A 17,283-nucleotide genomic window follows, 5' to 3' on the forward strand; every position below is an offset into this window, starting at 1 on the left:
CCCTAAAAAAGGAATGAGATATCAAGCGGTAAAAAGATATGAAAAGAAACTTAAATGCATACTACTAAGTGAAAGACACCAATATGAAAAGGTGACATACTGTATGGTTCTAACAATACGACATTTGGGAAAAGGCAAAAAACTATGGAGAAAGTAAACACATCAATGCTTGCTATGGGTTCATGGGAGAACGGGATGACGGTCTGAGCACATATGATTTTTAGGACAAGGAAACATTATATCATACTATAATGGTGGATACATGTCATATAACATCTGTCAAAAACCATGGAATGTACAATTAAGGGTAAACTCTGGTATAAAGTATGGACTTCGGGTGATGATCTATAAATTCAGGTCCACTAATTGTAACAAATGTAGGTCTCTGGTAGAAGATTTTGACCACAGAGACCATGCATGTGTGGGGGCAGGGAGTATATGGAACATTTCTGCACCATCTTCTCAATTTTTCTGTGAACATAAAACGGCATGAAAAATAGTCTATTGGGAAAGTACTCATTCACAGTAACCTTGAATTTTCTTATTAGTTTCCTATAATCAAGGAGTACTTAAAAATATTTGTATTTAATCCTAAGATATCACTGGTGTATGTGTATGTGTGCATGCTAAGTCACTTCAGTCATGTGCAACTCTTTGAGACCCTTTGGACTATAGCCCACCAGGCTCCTCTGTCCATGGGATTCTCCAGGCAAGAATACTGGAGTGGGTTGCCATGCCCTCCTCCAGGGGATCTTCCCAACCCGACCCAAGGATCGAATCCGCGTTTGTTATGTCTCCTGGCAGGCAGCCAGGTTCTCTACCACTACGGCCACCTGGGAAACCCGAGTGTGTATATGTATATGTATGCATACATGTATATGGATGTGTACATGCAAGCATATATGTATATGAATGTGTTAGAGTATATGTGTGTGTGTGTGTGTGTGTGTGTGTGTGTGTAAGACAGGACAGAGTGACTTCTTTGCTTTTCTATGAATCAGTGATACTCAACTTTAACACATCAAAAAAGAAGATGTGTGGAGAAATAAAGATTTCACTAAAGGTAAATTCATGGGCAATTATAAAAGTTAGTATTATTCTAACAATGGTTTGTAACTACTGTCATCTGTTTCTACATGCTTAAGAGATTAATACATTAAAAATTGTTAGTGTGAAATCTAGGATTACTGTAATTTTGGTTTATATCTAAATCTTGTTTTCTACATAATTTAGGATACTAACGCATTAAAAATATTAGTTTATGTTTTGGGACACACCATGTATAAAAATATAATTTTGTGACACCAACAATGGGAAGTAGTGGGGACAAAACTTTTTGCGTGTCACTGAAGTTCAGCTGGTATAAATTCAAATAAAAGTGTTATAACTTTAAGATTTCAAATGAAATCCCCATGGTAACCACAAAGAAAATAGCTCCAGAATACACACAAAAGAAATGAGAAAGAAATTCAAATGTTTCACTACACACATAGACACACAAAATACTAAAAAACAAAAGACAGTAATACAAGAACAGGAGTGACTATACCAATGTCAGACAAAACAAATTTTAACTTAAGAAAATTATAAGAAACAATGAAGGACATTACACAAAGTGAAATAAGCCAGTCATAAAAAGACAAATACTGTATTATTCCACTCATATAAGGTAGTTGCTGCTGCTACTGCTGCTAAGTCGCTTCGGTCATGTCCGACCCTGTGTGACCCCATAGACGGCAGCCCACTAGGCTCCCCCATCCCTGGGATTCTCCAGGCAAGAACACTGGAGTGGGTTGCCATTTCCTTCTCCAATGCATGAAAGTGAAAAGTGAAAGTGAAGTCGCTCAGTCATGTCTGACTCTTAGCGACCTCATGGACTGCAGCCTACCAGGCTCCTCCGTCCATGGGATTTTCCAGGCAAGAGTACTGGAGTGGGGTGCCATTGCCTTCTCCAATAAAGTAGTTAAAGTTGTCCAAATCATAAAAACAGATAGTAGCATGGTGACTGCCAGCGAGTGGGGGGAGAAGGGAATGGGGAGCAAGTGTTGTAAGATAAAGAGTTTCAGTTTGCAAGAGGAAGAGAGTTCTGCATGCAGATAGTAGTGATGGTTGTACAACAAAACGAATGCACTTCATTCCACTAAACTGTACACTTAAAATGGTCGAGATGGTAGATTTTCTGGAATGTGTGCTTTATCACAATTTTTAAATGAAGGAAAAAATATAGACTAAATTAAGTGAAGTGAGTGAAGTCACTCAGTCATGTCCGACTCTTTGCGACCCTGTGAACTGTAGCCTACCAGGCTTCTCCGTCCATGGGATTCTCCAGGCAAGAATACTGGAGTGGGTTGCCATTTCCTTCTCCAGGGGATCTTCCCGACCCAGGGATCAAACCCGGGTCTCCCACATTGGAGGCAGACGCTTTAACCTCCAAGCCACCAGGGAAGCCCAAATTAGATTTTGTTAAAATTAAATTCCCGTACATCAAAGGGTAACATTTAGAGAGTGAAAAGCAAACCACAGACTGGAAAAAATATTTGCAATACACATGATTAATAAAGAAATTAAAAAGATATGTTCCTAGCACAACACATTACGAAGTTTCTCTCTATTAAGAACACATCTTTTTTTTTTTTTTTCAGACTCAATCTGTAATTACAGGAATCAGTAACTTAAAAAAAATTACTTATCTTCTGAATGCATGTATTTTATCTTTGTTAAAACTTTATGCCAAATGTCAAGAGAATGAAAGTTGAATAACCAGGATCTAATTGCAAGAATGCAATTTAATTGTGTGCAGAATAACGATTAAAAAAAAAAAAACTGTCTCAAGAATTAAACAAAGAAATGACAAATTCCTGAAGGAAATTATCTCAATAACAAAACAAAACAGAAAACACCTTAGCCCTGTCCAAATGACAGTGTATAAAGTAAGCTATTTTTAACTCTGAGTTTGGAAAGATTTTTCTTTTGGGACTTCTGTCCGTTGTATTTAATTACCCTGAACTTGCCCATCGTTTTCATGTCCACTGACTTTGCTCCACATTTTTATCATTTTATGAGTAAATTGAACAAAAGCCTATATGGTCTTTGTATCTCTAGCACTTCTCCTTGTCAATACAGTCTGCAGTTACAAGATTTAATCTCCTAAATTCACATATCTAATGATGCTTCACGAAGGATAAAATTGATTATCTTCCGAACCAGATCACAAAAGTTATCTTGTATCCTATTGCACCAAAATGGACTCCATTACACAAATTTACAACGCATTAAATTATTTTCCTGCCTCAGTTTGCTCTAATGATGCAATAACATTTCCTTCTGGTTTCTTCTTTTTTCCCCTGACAATCACTTTAAAGTTCTTAAAAATTACTTCTTGCATTCAAAGTCCAGTTCAGATGTTAGATTTTTAGGACTTCTTTGTTGACATGAGGAACAGATTCTACACTTCAGACAATATTCCCCCTTATCATTGTTTATGCCTTAGCTCACTGTACAGGCCTCTATTTCTACCAGAAAGCCTATGCATTCCTCTAAAGCAGTGATCAGCTCTTCAATTTTGAATCTACAGTATCTGACATTCAGTTGATATTTAATAAATATACAGTATTGCTTATCTTTGTGTTATGCATGTTACACACATATGTATGCACGACTGAAGTTAGCCTTTTGGTTGTTTGCCACTTTGAGACAAGAGTCTACTCCTGAGGTCTTTCTGTTGAGCTTGTATTAATAACAGGAAAATATTGGCATAACCCATAAAAGTGGCATCTGTGACTTTAGTGGGGAAGCATTAAGGCATATTATCTCAGCCAGCTTTATCACTGCTTGGCCTCTTAACTACAGATGGGACTTAATTGCTTCTTACAGACATTTAACATTTAGGCTTCCACAACATTGCCCACTAGCTATCTAGCACTTCTGTTCATAGTTTTTACCCCAAATTCATCAAATTATACTATGAATTCTTATTATTCTTTAATGCAGCAACATATAAAAATCAGTAGTTTGTTTATAAGCAGATAAAAGTAAGCGCCAAGATCATATGTTTGCCTTTTCAAAGAAGAGAAGCGCTAAAATAAAATAGTAGGTAAACAAAATTCAAGTTGGTAAGCAGAGTAGCCATTAGAAAACAATACAAACTATATATATATATATAAAAATTACTGAAGTTCCTTCTGGTCTAGGGAAACTGTGTAGGTATATGCACCACTGTGCCAAGGACAGACTGGTCCTTTGCAGACACTTACCCTCTGACAGCATGAATAAGTCTCAGTGATGGATATGCAGTCCGCACTTTGAGTTTATTCTTAAGGATTAACGCATTAACCCACTCCACGTGCTTCTCTCCTCCTTTGACCATGAAAGCAGGGATCCAAAGGACACTGTCATTCAGCATGGAAAGTCTATGAACAAATTTTTCTCTGTCACTCTCATTCCGAAAGCCTCCAAACGCTCTTTGTACAACTGATGGATTCATGGTAATAAAATCTGATTTAGTTCCCACATCTGCAGCAAACTCCACCACAGGGGCTAGATTACACCTGAAGAGGGAAAAAATTAATGGACAAATGAAAAGTAAGTACGAAGCATTCACTTATAAAACGGCATTCATGAAAAGAAAAAGCGGAGTGAGCATGTTTTTCGTTTTTCAGTTTTTTTAACTAGGTAGGGAAAAAAAACATAATCTGCCTGGTAAAATTACATTCTCAGCAAGTCATCACACTTTCAGGAATACAGTACTGTCTTCAATAAGGGTTATAATGGGGCTCAAATTGTCATTTATACTAATACAACCTGTTGTTGAAGAATACTTATTGCTATTATCTTCATAAAACCACATGATATGAATTTCTAATAGGGGAATTTATGATGGTAAATTCATAAGAGCTCTGCCATGAAGTAGGCAGTCTAAGCCACATGCTGTTCTAGAAGTAAAACACACTTGACCTGATAGTCTAACCTGCACCACTTGTCAAGCTTAAGTCATTTCAACAAGTTTCTAAACATATGTAAGTAGAGATGGCTTTTCTGTACCCTGAGGTTAAGGGAAAAATATAACTCCTTGCAACATTTTCCACAAACCTATTTGTAATTGCTTTCCCTAGGCCTAAACGGGGAGGAAAAGTAAGAAAATGGAGTTACTGCATTTAATATACCTCTTTGTGATGTTACCAGAGAAAAATCCTCTACCAAGGGATCAGATATCTTTCTGTCCCTTTTGAGGACATCCTCAAAATGCCTGCCTTCCCTACTAATCAGACATGAGCCCTTTGTGGAGGAGGACCCCTGTTCTCAACACCCGAGCTCCTGAGCCTCACAAAGTACCTGATTCTGATTCTATTCTTGTAACCTGATTTTTGCATTTTAAGAAAGCTTTGGAAAGCACCTGGAATTTGTCTTCCACTTGTGATACTTTGATTCTGTCACAAAGAGGTCTGGATTTGATTAAACTTGAAAAACAGCTTTTAAATTTTACAATAGTTTAACTTGCTGAAAAAAAAGGGCACATTTTAATTAGCTGATCAGTGAAAAATTAGATTTTTAACAAACAAGAGTTTGCTATTTGGAAAAAAAAATAATTTGAATCTATACATTCATGAAAACACACTCACAGATTTTTTTTGTTTTCTTTTCTTTTTGGTTGTTTACATCAACCTTTCAAGTGAAGGGAAGATAAACTAATTTCCTCTTGCTGCATTTTTGCAGGTTTGACTGCATTATGAAAGTTTCTCACATTTCTCTACCTGCTGCATTTCTCCACATTAATTAAATCTCAAACCAGTTAAATTGAATTAGAAAGTAAAGTGTGTGTTCTTCTATTAAAATTATTGGCTTATATATCGCTCCTTATCTCTCTTAATTAATATATCTGACTACTTCCTAGATCTCTGACAACACTTATCTAACACAACAAATATCTTTCATCTCACACAATTAAGCAGAGTCTCTGTTATCTAGGCTGAGCTACCGAGAGAAAACAAAGTTAACACATCATATTATTTAGAAATAATCTCAAGTCATGTAACTTTAAGTATACCCACTAGATTATGTGATAGAGTACTTATCTGTCTCCATCCATGATCCATGCCCTGTTGAAGATTAGTTATTCCTCATTCCTCTCACAGTAAGGATACTAGCGATGGGACTGCCCTGGGAAAGAACAGCTACATGCGAACAGAACAAACTGAGCATCTTACAGTGTAACTCACAGAAGACTAAGGATATGGTTATTTTTAAAGTCTGAAAATTCACTCCACATCAGCTTCAAAAATAGTCTAAAATTCTAACCAAGCTGATTATAAGATGGATTTGGAAAGTGTGGAAATTCATTCTGAACAACATGGGTGCAGAACTTCCCCTTCCTTAGGTAAAAAAATAGACAGCACTTGCTAACACGGCAGTTAACGTGTCCTGTCTGGGGAGATAGCTTCAGACAGATCGTTCTGCTGTAATGATACCTCAGCCATCCTTTTCAGAGGGTTCTACCAGAGGAAAAACAATATCTATAAATGTCATTTTCTCTATAATTGTATAAGTAATCAGAGCCATCCCTGTTAAAGACAGCCAAGATAACATCCCAATGAATTATCTTTTCAGGAAAAAAAAAAATGACTTAGTTTATGCTTTTCATTCCTTTTTATCACATGTTTAAAAGCCCCTCCACATCTCATGTTTGCAAACACCCACTCTTTTAGCCTCAGCTCAGTTTCTGAAACAGGACTGTCTGGCCAGGTGTTATTGAAGAGTTAATAAGGCAGTCATCAATAAAGCTGGGTGCTGAAAGACAGGGACTTTCCACCTTGGAAACAAAAGGAAATTAACAGAATAACACGATTTCTGGAGAACAGGGGTGATCAAGAGGGAACTAACGTATCTGAGGAGGTAAAAAACGCTAAGTGGCTGTGATGCAAACCGAAAGGGCATCAGGCGATCAAAGATTCATCAGTTCACCTGAGCTTCACTGTAAAGTTTCTATGACCCAAGCACAGCCCCATCAGGCTTTGCAAAGGATGGAAATGGGAGTACTGAAAATAGGGCGACAGAGGACATACCGTAACATGTCGACTATGCTGGCTCGGCATGCCTGCTTGTTCTTTTTGTTTGGAGTGCCTATGCCTAAGTTTTTACTGGAAGGAAAGATTAATATCACGTCCACATGTGGCCAGAAAATTAACTTTGCTGCGGTTGGATTAGATATGTAGTCATATAATTAGCTGAATCATATAATCAGGGCAAGCATTAAGGAGGCCAAAATAACCAACCAGCTGTGTTGTACTCCAGCAATTCAGTAGACTCGTTGTGAACTTCACAGCATTACTAGTAGCAATGGTGCTGATTGAGCAAGATTATAAATAGGTTTGCAATCACACATTCTTTATCTTCCTTTTTAATAACTCTTCTCAGGGATTACAATAATCAAAAGTAGCCAGAATGGGTAGCAAGCATTTATGAAGCATTATTTCACATTATTCTTAATCTTGTAAAATTGAAGAGGGCTCGATTTTTAAATGGTGGATTTCTGTGAGTCAAAACTACTGAGTATACAAGAATATTTAATGCACTCAAGTTCCACTTCTTTAGCCAAATTAAATTTGTGTGTGTGTGTTAGTTGCTCAGTTGTGTCCAACTCTTTTTCGACCCCATAGACTGTAGCCCACCAGGCTCCTCTGTCCATGGGACTTCCCAGGCAAGAGTACTGGAGTGGGTTGCCATTCACTTTTCCAGAGGATCTTTCCAACCGAGGGATGGAACCCTGATCTCATGCATTGCAGGCAAATTCTCTATCATCTGAGCTACCAGGGAAGCCCCAAAATTTTATACTGACCAACTATTTTGACATATCAAAAACATGAAACCATATCTAAGAATTAGGTATGGTGGACAAACTCACTGCTTATTCAAAGCTGCCCAATTTTCTATTTGTTTGTGTTTATTTTTCAAGATTGATTAAAACCTTTGGGAATGCAGCCAGCTCCATTTCCACCCTAGACCTCTGAAATTTCTTCTGTGATCTCAAGCTAGATGTGATGCCTTTTCAACAGTCCTTTTATGTAGAATTGAAGGCACTTTCATTTATCTCATGGCCATATAAAATATTCTTTAATGTATTTTAATTTAATTTTTTAGGAAAGCTGTGCTTATTTCACAATAATCGCTCAAGACCACCTCATTCTCCAGCAAGACATATCTTTTAGACTTGGCAATATTCTCTGCATTTCCCTTAAGTTATGGCTGAACAGTCTAAGCAACTAGGAGTTCCCTCTTTCAAAAGTTCAACAGATATGCCTTAAGAGTTCATTGTGCAAATACAATACATTGCTCAGAATTTTTTTTTTTTCTGGCTATCTTACTCTTTGTGCTAGTTGGCAATGATGTAATCTGGCCAAAGTATGATCCTGACATTTATTACTAGTAATAGCAATAAGAAAATGCTCAAGTAGCCACATGTTTACATATCCCACAGTGTGTGTTACATACCTTTGTGCTACCTACAGAACTAGTCATTGGAGACACTGAGGTGAAACAGCATGCACTGTGATACAGGAGGATGTCAATAACAACTAAGTGGATTACAGCCTTATCTTCATTCTTTCTCACATTAATGTTCAGACAAGTTCCAATCACATAATTTTACAAACACACCCTTTTTTCTGTTAGCCAGTCTCACTGTTTGCTGTACTAACACTGAAATCCCATCATAAGCTGGGAACCACATTTGTCAACTGACAATGAAATGGGAGATGACCTCTTTTCTTTTCTGCCCTGAGAGGAAGCACATGGTTCCTAGCTGCTCCCATCCTGTTTTTGAGCTTGAAGAGTCAAGAGAACATTGCCTCTCTAATACCTGGTTTTATTCTAGGCTTTGTGGTTACCCTCTCAACTCTGCTAGGGGAAGCCGAAACACGCAACCTCTCAGCCTCTCTGGCTTTTCCTGAGGTGAAGGCAGTAGAACTGAAGCCAATACTTTTTGCAATACTTTGAGGTCAGGAGTGGTATTATCTTCACTTAGGGGTGAGGTTAAGAAACAAGTTTAAGGACATAGTGTATAGAAAATAAAAGATAACTATTTAAAAATTACTCCAGGACAGGTGTTTTAATTGACACTATTTACACACTGATTTCTTTCAGAATCAGTGAAAATCTCTATATGTTCATCTTTCACCCAACCCTCCTGTAAGGAACAGAATGCCTTATCATTTGGTCTTAAGCATAGTCTACAAGGCCAGTCAGTCACAACATTCCCCAAACATTGAGCAATTATTGAACAAAGGGGTTTTAAATATCTAACACAGCAAAACAATAGTTACACTTCAGGTCTCTTGAAAGAAAGGATTTTTAAAAATGCTAGTAAAATGATTAAATAGCTAGCTGATGTCACTTTTTGAAATAGGAAGCCTAGGGTTAACAGATGACTTATATGTGGTATAATATTACATAGTAGACAAAGTGTAAGAGTTGGAAATGAAGCATCATGTTGAAGATTTGAATTTTCAGTATGGTAGATGAACACAAAAACACAGAAACACACATTATGCGTTATGCTTGCTGATAACAATGAATAAACTCCTCAAGTTGACAGAAATAAATGCAAATGACACATATCATGAAAATGACTAAGTGACTAAGTAGAAAAGAGGTTTCTTTTCACAAGCCCAGATTTGTTATATTACTGGCAGGGGTGGGAAAACAGTGTCATATTATTTCTAGGGAAATCACAGAATCAAAAAAAAAAATCAAACTCATTCTAGAAGACAATGATCCATGTAACGGAGAAATATCTTAGATTATGTCATTCCCATACTTCAGTCAAAATCAAAATAGCATCACCCATTTGGCAAATTTGCTACAACTGCACAGATATTATTCAATAAAACTTAAGTTTTTTTCTAGGGGGGAGAAGGAAAGGAATGCCAAAGAATGAACATACTATGCTTAAATCAAATGAATTTCCATGCATGTGATTGTTTTCTTTTTCACAAAGTGAATATATATAGTTGCAAGACTAATATTTATTTGAATTATACATGTAAGTTTCTTGAAAATGCATATGAAATGAATATTAAGCATATACTATAAATACTTCCTTTGTAATTAAAATGAAGGATCATTTTAACTTTTCTGAAAGAGGTATAAAGAAAAAATTCTGGCAAAAAATTCCTGTTGAGGAATTCCTTTTTTCTGGTAAAAATTCATTACTGGAAATATTTAAGACAAGGAAAACCAAGCAAGATTCTTAGGATGTATTTTTCAGCCCTCTTGTCCTAGTCAGGGAACTGAACTACTCCATTTATCAGTGGTTGCTGAGCAGTTACTATTTTTTCTACAGAGGGAAAAACTGATTTAGTATGGAATTTATGTCCTTAAAAATTATGTTGTACATTAAAAGGAAAGAAACAGCATTCGTGAAATATTATAGCTGATACTTTAATCACCCACGCCAGAAAACCAAGGCAGAAAAACTATAACATTTTCTCTTTGCAATTCATAGTGTTAATAAACTAAGTACCATGTGACCGTTATGGTGGTGGTGGGAAACACACCCGAATTTTCTAACATTTAGTGATGATACCAGCAAACTCGTCACAGTAATATCACGCTGACACAACTTTCTTGTCTAAGAAGACAAAAACTTGTCATTCTAAACTACAAATGCACTTTTCATTTCTTTTGAAAGTACAATCCAAGATTAAAAGATGATTTCTTACTTAGTATATATAATCTATTTGACACATGCTCCTGGAAAGACAGTTGATATAATGTTCAGAAGAGTCAGGTATTCTGATGCTCACCAAGCATTCAGAAAAGTATAAAAGTATCATACCACGTGTGGATAAAAATGAATGTTTCATTTCCTAATATCACAAGGCAGGCCGAGGCCATCTCACATTAATTACATCATATTTATTCTAAGTGGGTCTTTCTCTATCTCCATTTTGCAGAAAGTCACATTCTGACTGACCAGAAGGACTTGATCTCCACAATTCTTTTATCTTCCGTATCTGGTTCATCACAAAGCCCTAAAAATCCATCTCAGAAAATCTCTCCTGAGTATGTTCTCTCTTCTTCATTCTTATCGGTGTTTTCAAAGCTTAGGCACTGCCATGTGCGTTTGAACTATCACTGGAATAATTTCCGAATTGATTACTACTTAGCTATAACAACTGATGAATCATGAATTGATCTGCAATTTTTAAATAATGAAGGAGAATAAAATGGATTATAACAGAACATGACAGTGTTCCATGCACATCACGTTATGGAAATTTATTTCAGGTTTACATGTGTGTAGCATTAATGACCATAGCTGGAGAAGCAACAGGAGGAGGATATCATGATATAAGTTGTATTTCTTGCTGTAATGTTTACTAAGCAGTACTGAAAAACACTGCTCTAACCAGTTCTATAAAACCCGGACTCCAACTTGATCTGTCTGTTTCAAGGATGGTATCATCTTATTAATAAGCATGTTGCTGCTGCTGCTGCTGCTAAGTCACTTCAGTCGTGTCCGGCTCTATGTGACCCCATAGACAGCAGCCCACCAGGATTACCCATCCCTGGGATTCTCCAGGCAAGAACACTGGAGTGGGTTGCCATTTCCTTCTCCAATGCATGAAAGTGAAAAGTGAAACTGAAGTCGCTCAGTCGCGTCCGACTCTTCACGACCCCATGGACTGCAGCCCACCAGGCTCCTCCATCCATGGGATTTTCTAGGCAAGAGTACTGCAGTGGGGTGCCATCGCCTTCTCCAATTAATAAGCATATTTGATCACAATACTATCCCAACCAAAACCTTCAGTGACACCAGTCCAAGGGTTTTCATAACTTGCCCATACCCTTTCTTTCCAGAATTTTCTCTCTACATGTTTGCCTGTCTTGCATCCCAATGGCATCAGACTACTCCATGTAGTTCTCTGCCTGTGTCTCTTTATTTATGATGAACATCTCTGAGTGAAATTACTCCCTCTCTAAGACACTCTAGCCTCCAACCTCAAAATGTCCTATCTTTTCCTAAAACTCAAAGGTTAATATCCTTTGCAATGCTTTATATGTTTTCTTTGGCAGAATCGACTGCTTCTGTAGCACTGATCTAAAATATTTACCTTATCTTTATTCTATCACATATGGAACTCCATTACTTTTAGTTGCTTGTATAGGGTTGCTATCTCTTTCATGCAATTAGTTAAGCTAACTATAATAATAACATTGGTTATTCTGTGTACGTGAATTGAGAATCTGTTTAATTTACAGGGGTTACTTGATCTCTTAGTCTTCTAGGAGTGCTGCTGAAGCTCTTAACCAAGTCCTGAAAATTCACAGGCCTCTGGGTCACAGGTTAACATAACTCTGAAAAATGGGCAATTTTGCTGGGCTATTTCCCCATTTAAAGGGGACAGGCTCTCGTGGGCTAATGATGATAAATGCCAAAGAAAACAAAACTACCACTTGGTTTGTGCCCCAAGGGCGTCAGTTCGTGAGCTCTGCACTAAATCTTCTGATTCTCTGTACAACCACTTCAATTTTCACTTTTAACGTGTTTGTTCTGTTAAATACATTAAAGGCGTTTCATTAGAAAGCTGATACAGCGTGTGTTTGGGGAAGTGAATTAAGGATCACCAAACATACTAATAAACAGGTGTTAAGCTGAAAACTCTGAAGCTGATAAAATGTTTAACCCTCAGAAGGTGTGCTAACTGAAATACACAAAAATGGAAACACAACCGTCCTTTTTAGTTGGAATTACTTACGTTACAGTAAGAAATGCGATCTGTTTCATTGACGCGCCTATTCTAGGTGACCTGTGTTTTCTGTGTGCAAAGCCATCATCATTCAAAACAAGCAAGGAAAGCCTAGAGGAGTTCTAAGGGCCGATAATAATTTTTCAGTCTGATTTTTAAAAACACTCACAAGTCAAAATGTACCCATAAGAGAACATACAGGGGTGACAGGTGGAGAAAAGAAACTATGCTGCTTAGCATTCACCGACCGGTGGGGTCCCCTTCTCCTTTTTATTAAAGTCTCACAGTTTCAGTCCGTGGACCAAGACAGCGTTCTGTTTCTTTGTTAAACATCACATAAAATGTTGAGATATGTCTAAAAGTCTATTATACATTAAAATTACCCAAGACTCTGAAATCTCAGCAGATAATTAAAGAATGGATCAGAAACATCTTTGTATTAAAGGAATCAAACAATACATTCCAAATGTTAATAGCTTTCTTAAGTTACATACAGAAGATCATGCCTAGAAAAGTTGAAAACATAAACTGAGGGACAAGGCATGTGTATGTATGTTTAAAAGGTAAGTAGGATTATTATTAACGATCTCAATCACTGATGTTAAAAAGCATGAAAAGCATATCCCTGCAATCCTTCGATAAGATGGTGTATGCCAAGAGCAGGGGCAAGCATATCCATACAAACACAACATTCCTGGAAAGGGGGCTATTTTCCTGTCCCAAGTTGAACAGCTTTAAAACTCAGTTTCACTCACTTTTATAATTAATTTCTTGTGTCTACCTGGCAGCAATGCTATGTTCTTAGTTCCATTTTTACTGTTATTATTACTGTTACTGTCCTGTTTTGTTATTCCTCTCTCCATCAGACTGTCTCCTCCATCAGACTGTGAACTTCAAACAGAATACACCATGTAATTTATCCCTATATCCCGAATACCGACTGAAATCCCTCAGATCTTGTCATCTAGTGGCTGCTTGATAATTATTAGTTGAATGAAGAAATACTTGCTGATTTGACTACAGATTAATGGAGTCACTGCTTCCATTTAAAACTTCAAGTAAATGCTTCTTATCTGTTATTTAGGAGACATATATTTGTGCCAAATGTGATTTCCGTACTTACAAAGTAATTGTGGACCCTAACTCTGGACTTCTTTTCTAAACAATTATTAATCACAATAGAAAAGTCCCTCTCAATTCTTTATAGGATCACCATGCTCTTGACATTGTTTAGTCTGATCATTTATATAATTCACTAAACATAATAAGACCTATCATATACTACCTTATGCCAGATACTATACATATCTGTTATTCAAACTTACAGCACATCCAAATAATTAAGTATAAGTAAGTAATCATATCCTACAAATGAAGAAAAAAGTTTCAGTTTACGAACCTTCAGAGTTGGGATTTAAATCCAACTTTGTATCTAAAACATTATGAATCCAAAATTTACTGCACAATACTGCATCCAAATGATTTTCATTGTCTAAAACACATATTCATTTTCTCCCCGCCCCCACACACTACACTTGGCACTAAAGACAGAATATTAAAAGCAACAGACTACAAAATCTGTAAGTTGCAGTTTTATGTGTTTGTTTAAAAAAATATTTCCAGATTACTCAGGTAGTGATAGAGCTGTAACATGACCCTAAATTTCCTAAGTCCCTGTTTATCATTCGTCTTATCTATACCTCAGGCCTTTAAGATAATTTTCAAAGTTAAAATTGTTCTCATTTCCAATTTAAGAACAGTGTTGGTATTCACTACATGGAAAAACATGCAAACACACAACACTAACAAGAACAGGAGCCTAATTACTTTTCAAATATAGGGCACTTGCAAGTCTCCCCCAAAAGACAATCACTACAAACATTTGGTACCAAATTGAATTCTAATATTCTGGAAAAAGATTCCATTAATGGCATAAATCAAGCTGTAGTTCCAAGAATCTTGGTGGATGCCAGTGAAATAGATGGGAAATTCTGAATGAGATGGGAATACCACACCACCTGACCTGCCTCCTGAGAAATCTGCATGCAGGTCAAGAAACAACACATAGAACTGGACATGGAACAACAGACTGGTTCCAAATAGGAAAAGGAGGACGTCAAGGCTGTATATTGTCACCCTGCTTATTTAACTCATATGCAGAGTACATCATGAGAAACGCTGGGCTGGAGGAAGCACAAGCTGGAATCAAGATTGCTGGGAGAAATATCAATAATCTCAGATATGCAGATGATACCACCCTTATGACAGAAAGTGAAGAACTAAAGAGCCTCTTGATGAAAGTGAAAGAGGAAAGTGAAAAAAATGGCTTAAAACTCAACATTCAGAAAACTAAGATCATGGCATCTGGTCCCATCCCTTCATGGCAAATAGATGGGGAAACAGTGGAAATAGTGGCTGACTTTATTTTTCTGGGCTCCAAAATCACTGCAGATGGTGATTGCAGACATGAAATTAAAAGACGCTTGATCCTTGGAAGAAAAGTTATGACCAACCTGGGCAGCATATTAAAAAGAAGAGACATTACTTTGCCAACAAAGGTCCATCTAATCAAAGCTATGGGAGGTCTTATTTCCCAGAAAAATGTCAGGGTCCTTTCCCAAAACTATCCTAAATGATACTGCTGTGAAACAATTTCTCTCTCTTTTGATAGTACTTTTATTCACCAGTTCCTCATGTATTTTGTACATATGGTGACTTCCCAAGGCCCTGACCTCATCACACTTAGAATAATCTGTATAAATCACTAAAACTTAGTCTTGATCTATAAATAACAAACTTATGTAGGGCTACAGTCCATGGAATAGCAAAGAGTCAGACACGACTACGACGAAGCACAGCACGTAGTTCTCAAAGGGGAACGGTTTATGTATGTAAAGTTGAACCACTTCGCTATACACCTGAAATTAACACAGCACTGTAAATCAACTATATTTCAATCAAAATTAAAAAGAAACAAACAAAAATTTAGTCTTGTTTTTCTTTGGCTGAGAAGTAAAACCCTTCCCATGATTTTAGGTCTTAACATTGGCTTGCATACATCAGGAGACAAGGAAATACTCCTGGACCAGAGGAAACAGAAAACCAGATTAGAGGATACACAGTATTAAGCAGAGAATGCTATTTATACAAGTTGATTGATGAGAAGGAAATTTATTCATAGAACATGACAACCAGAAGGGAAAAAATTCAAACCACAATGCAAGTTGACAGGCTCTATTCCAAAGTTGTCTATTGAATCATAAGAAGATAGTCATAGACTTTTAGAGCCAGAAAGGAATTTATGAGTCCATCTAGCTCAACGGCTAGATTTGGCATATTAGGAAACTGAAGCCCCAAATGGTTTACAGTATTTGTTCAAAGCCACACAGCTATATTTAGAGGCAATGCCAGCCAGGGGATCCAAGTTTCTGAACTCTCTGACAAGTATTATTTTAACTGCACTTCATGAGAGAATACGTACTACTGAGCAACAACGACCATTTAAGCACAAATATTTACATCTTCTGTGTACCTGGGTCACAGATATAATTTTACCACCATGAGTATACCACCAATGTGCTAATGCTAATACCATCAAAAAGAAGGAAGATCTACATTTACTGAATAGCTGATGTGTCTTTGGATTTATTCCAGTCAATTTCACACATATTATCTATACCCACAGAAAAAGGGAAGAAAGATTATTTTCATCATATAAAGTTTCTTTATATTACATATAAAGAAACTGGGGTTTAGAGAAGTAAATAAATCATTTAAGACCAAAAATAAATTGGATGGAAAAGATGGAACTTGAAACCAGATTTATCTTATTTAAGGGTTTATTACATTTGATTATCTGAGAGAAAAGGTCATGAGTCTCCTGCTCTATTATCTGTCTCTAGAATATTTTGACATATTTTTGGCACACAGCAAGTGCTTAGTAAAAGAAAAGAATTCTCGTTGGATGATCCACAGACCACAACTGGAGAAAATGCTAAACATTATAAGGTTGGTTTGGTGTTTATTTAAGCTTTTTTTTTTTTTTTGTAGCATTAGTGAGACATAATTGACATACAAAATTGTATATGTTTAAGGTACACAGGGTTATTTTATACTTGTACATATTTCAAAAGGATTGCCATATATAGTTACCATCCACACAGCTTTTGTGTGTGTGATTTTATTTGCTGTTCAATTTGCTTTGTTAACCCAGCCTTTGAAGAATTGCTGGTACCTCGTGGAAATGTCAGACATTACAAATGGCCTTCCCTCTTCTGCTTTTCATGTTGTCATCAAAATTTTAAATATATCCTAATTAAGATAATTTCTCACGGTCTCCACATTTCAGAATAAACATGCAACCAAAAAACTTCACACTCTAGTGCAATACTATTATTTCTATAAAAAGATAAATGTTTGCAGGGACTTACAGGTGGTCCAGTGGCTAAGACTGTGCTCCCAGTGCAGGGGGGTCTGGGGTCAAACCTTAGTCGGCAAACTGGGTCCCACATGCCACAGCTAAGGGTCTGCATGCTGTAAT

The 17,283-nt window shown here is 36.8% G+C and overlaps 1 protein-coding gene across 1 annotated transcript in view; it reads right to left on the reverse strand.

Annotated features, from left to right (window-relative positions):
• Positions 1-17,283, reverse strand: part of ST8SIA4 (ST8 alpha-N-acetyl-neuraminide alpha-2,8-sialyltransferase 4) — a 103,115-nt gene that overhangs the window by 56,802 nt on the left and 29,030 nt on the right. The window contains exon 4 of the mRNA XM_061424470.1: positions 4,254-4,547. Coding sequence (XP_061280454.1) covers positions 4,254-4,547 — 294 coding nt within the window. The remainder of the gene's footprint in view (positions 1-4,253; positions 4,548-17,283) is intronic.

This window comes from Bos javanicus, chromosome 7, assembly GCF_032452875.1.
Source record: "Bos javanicus breed banteng chromosome 7, ARS-OSU_banteng_1.0, whole genome shotgun sequence".
Classification (NCBI taxonomy): domain Eukaryota; kingdom Metazoa; phylum Chordata; class Mammalia; order Artiodactyla; family Bovidae; genus Bos; species Bos javanicus.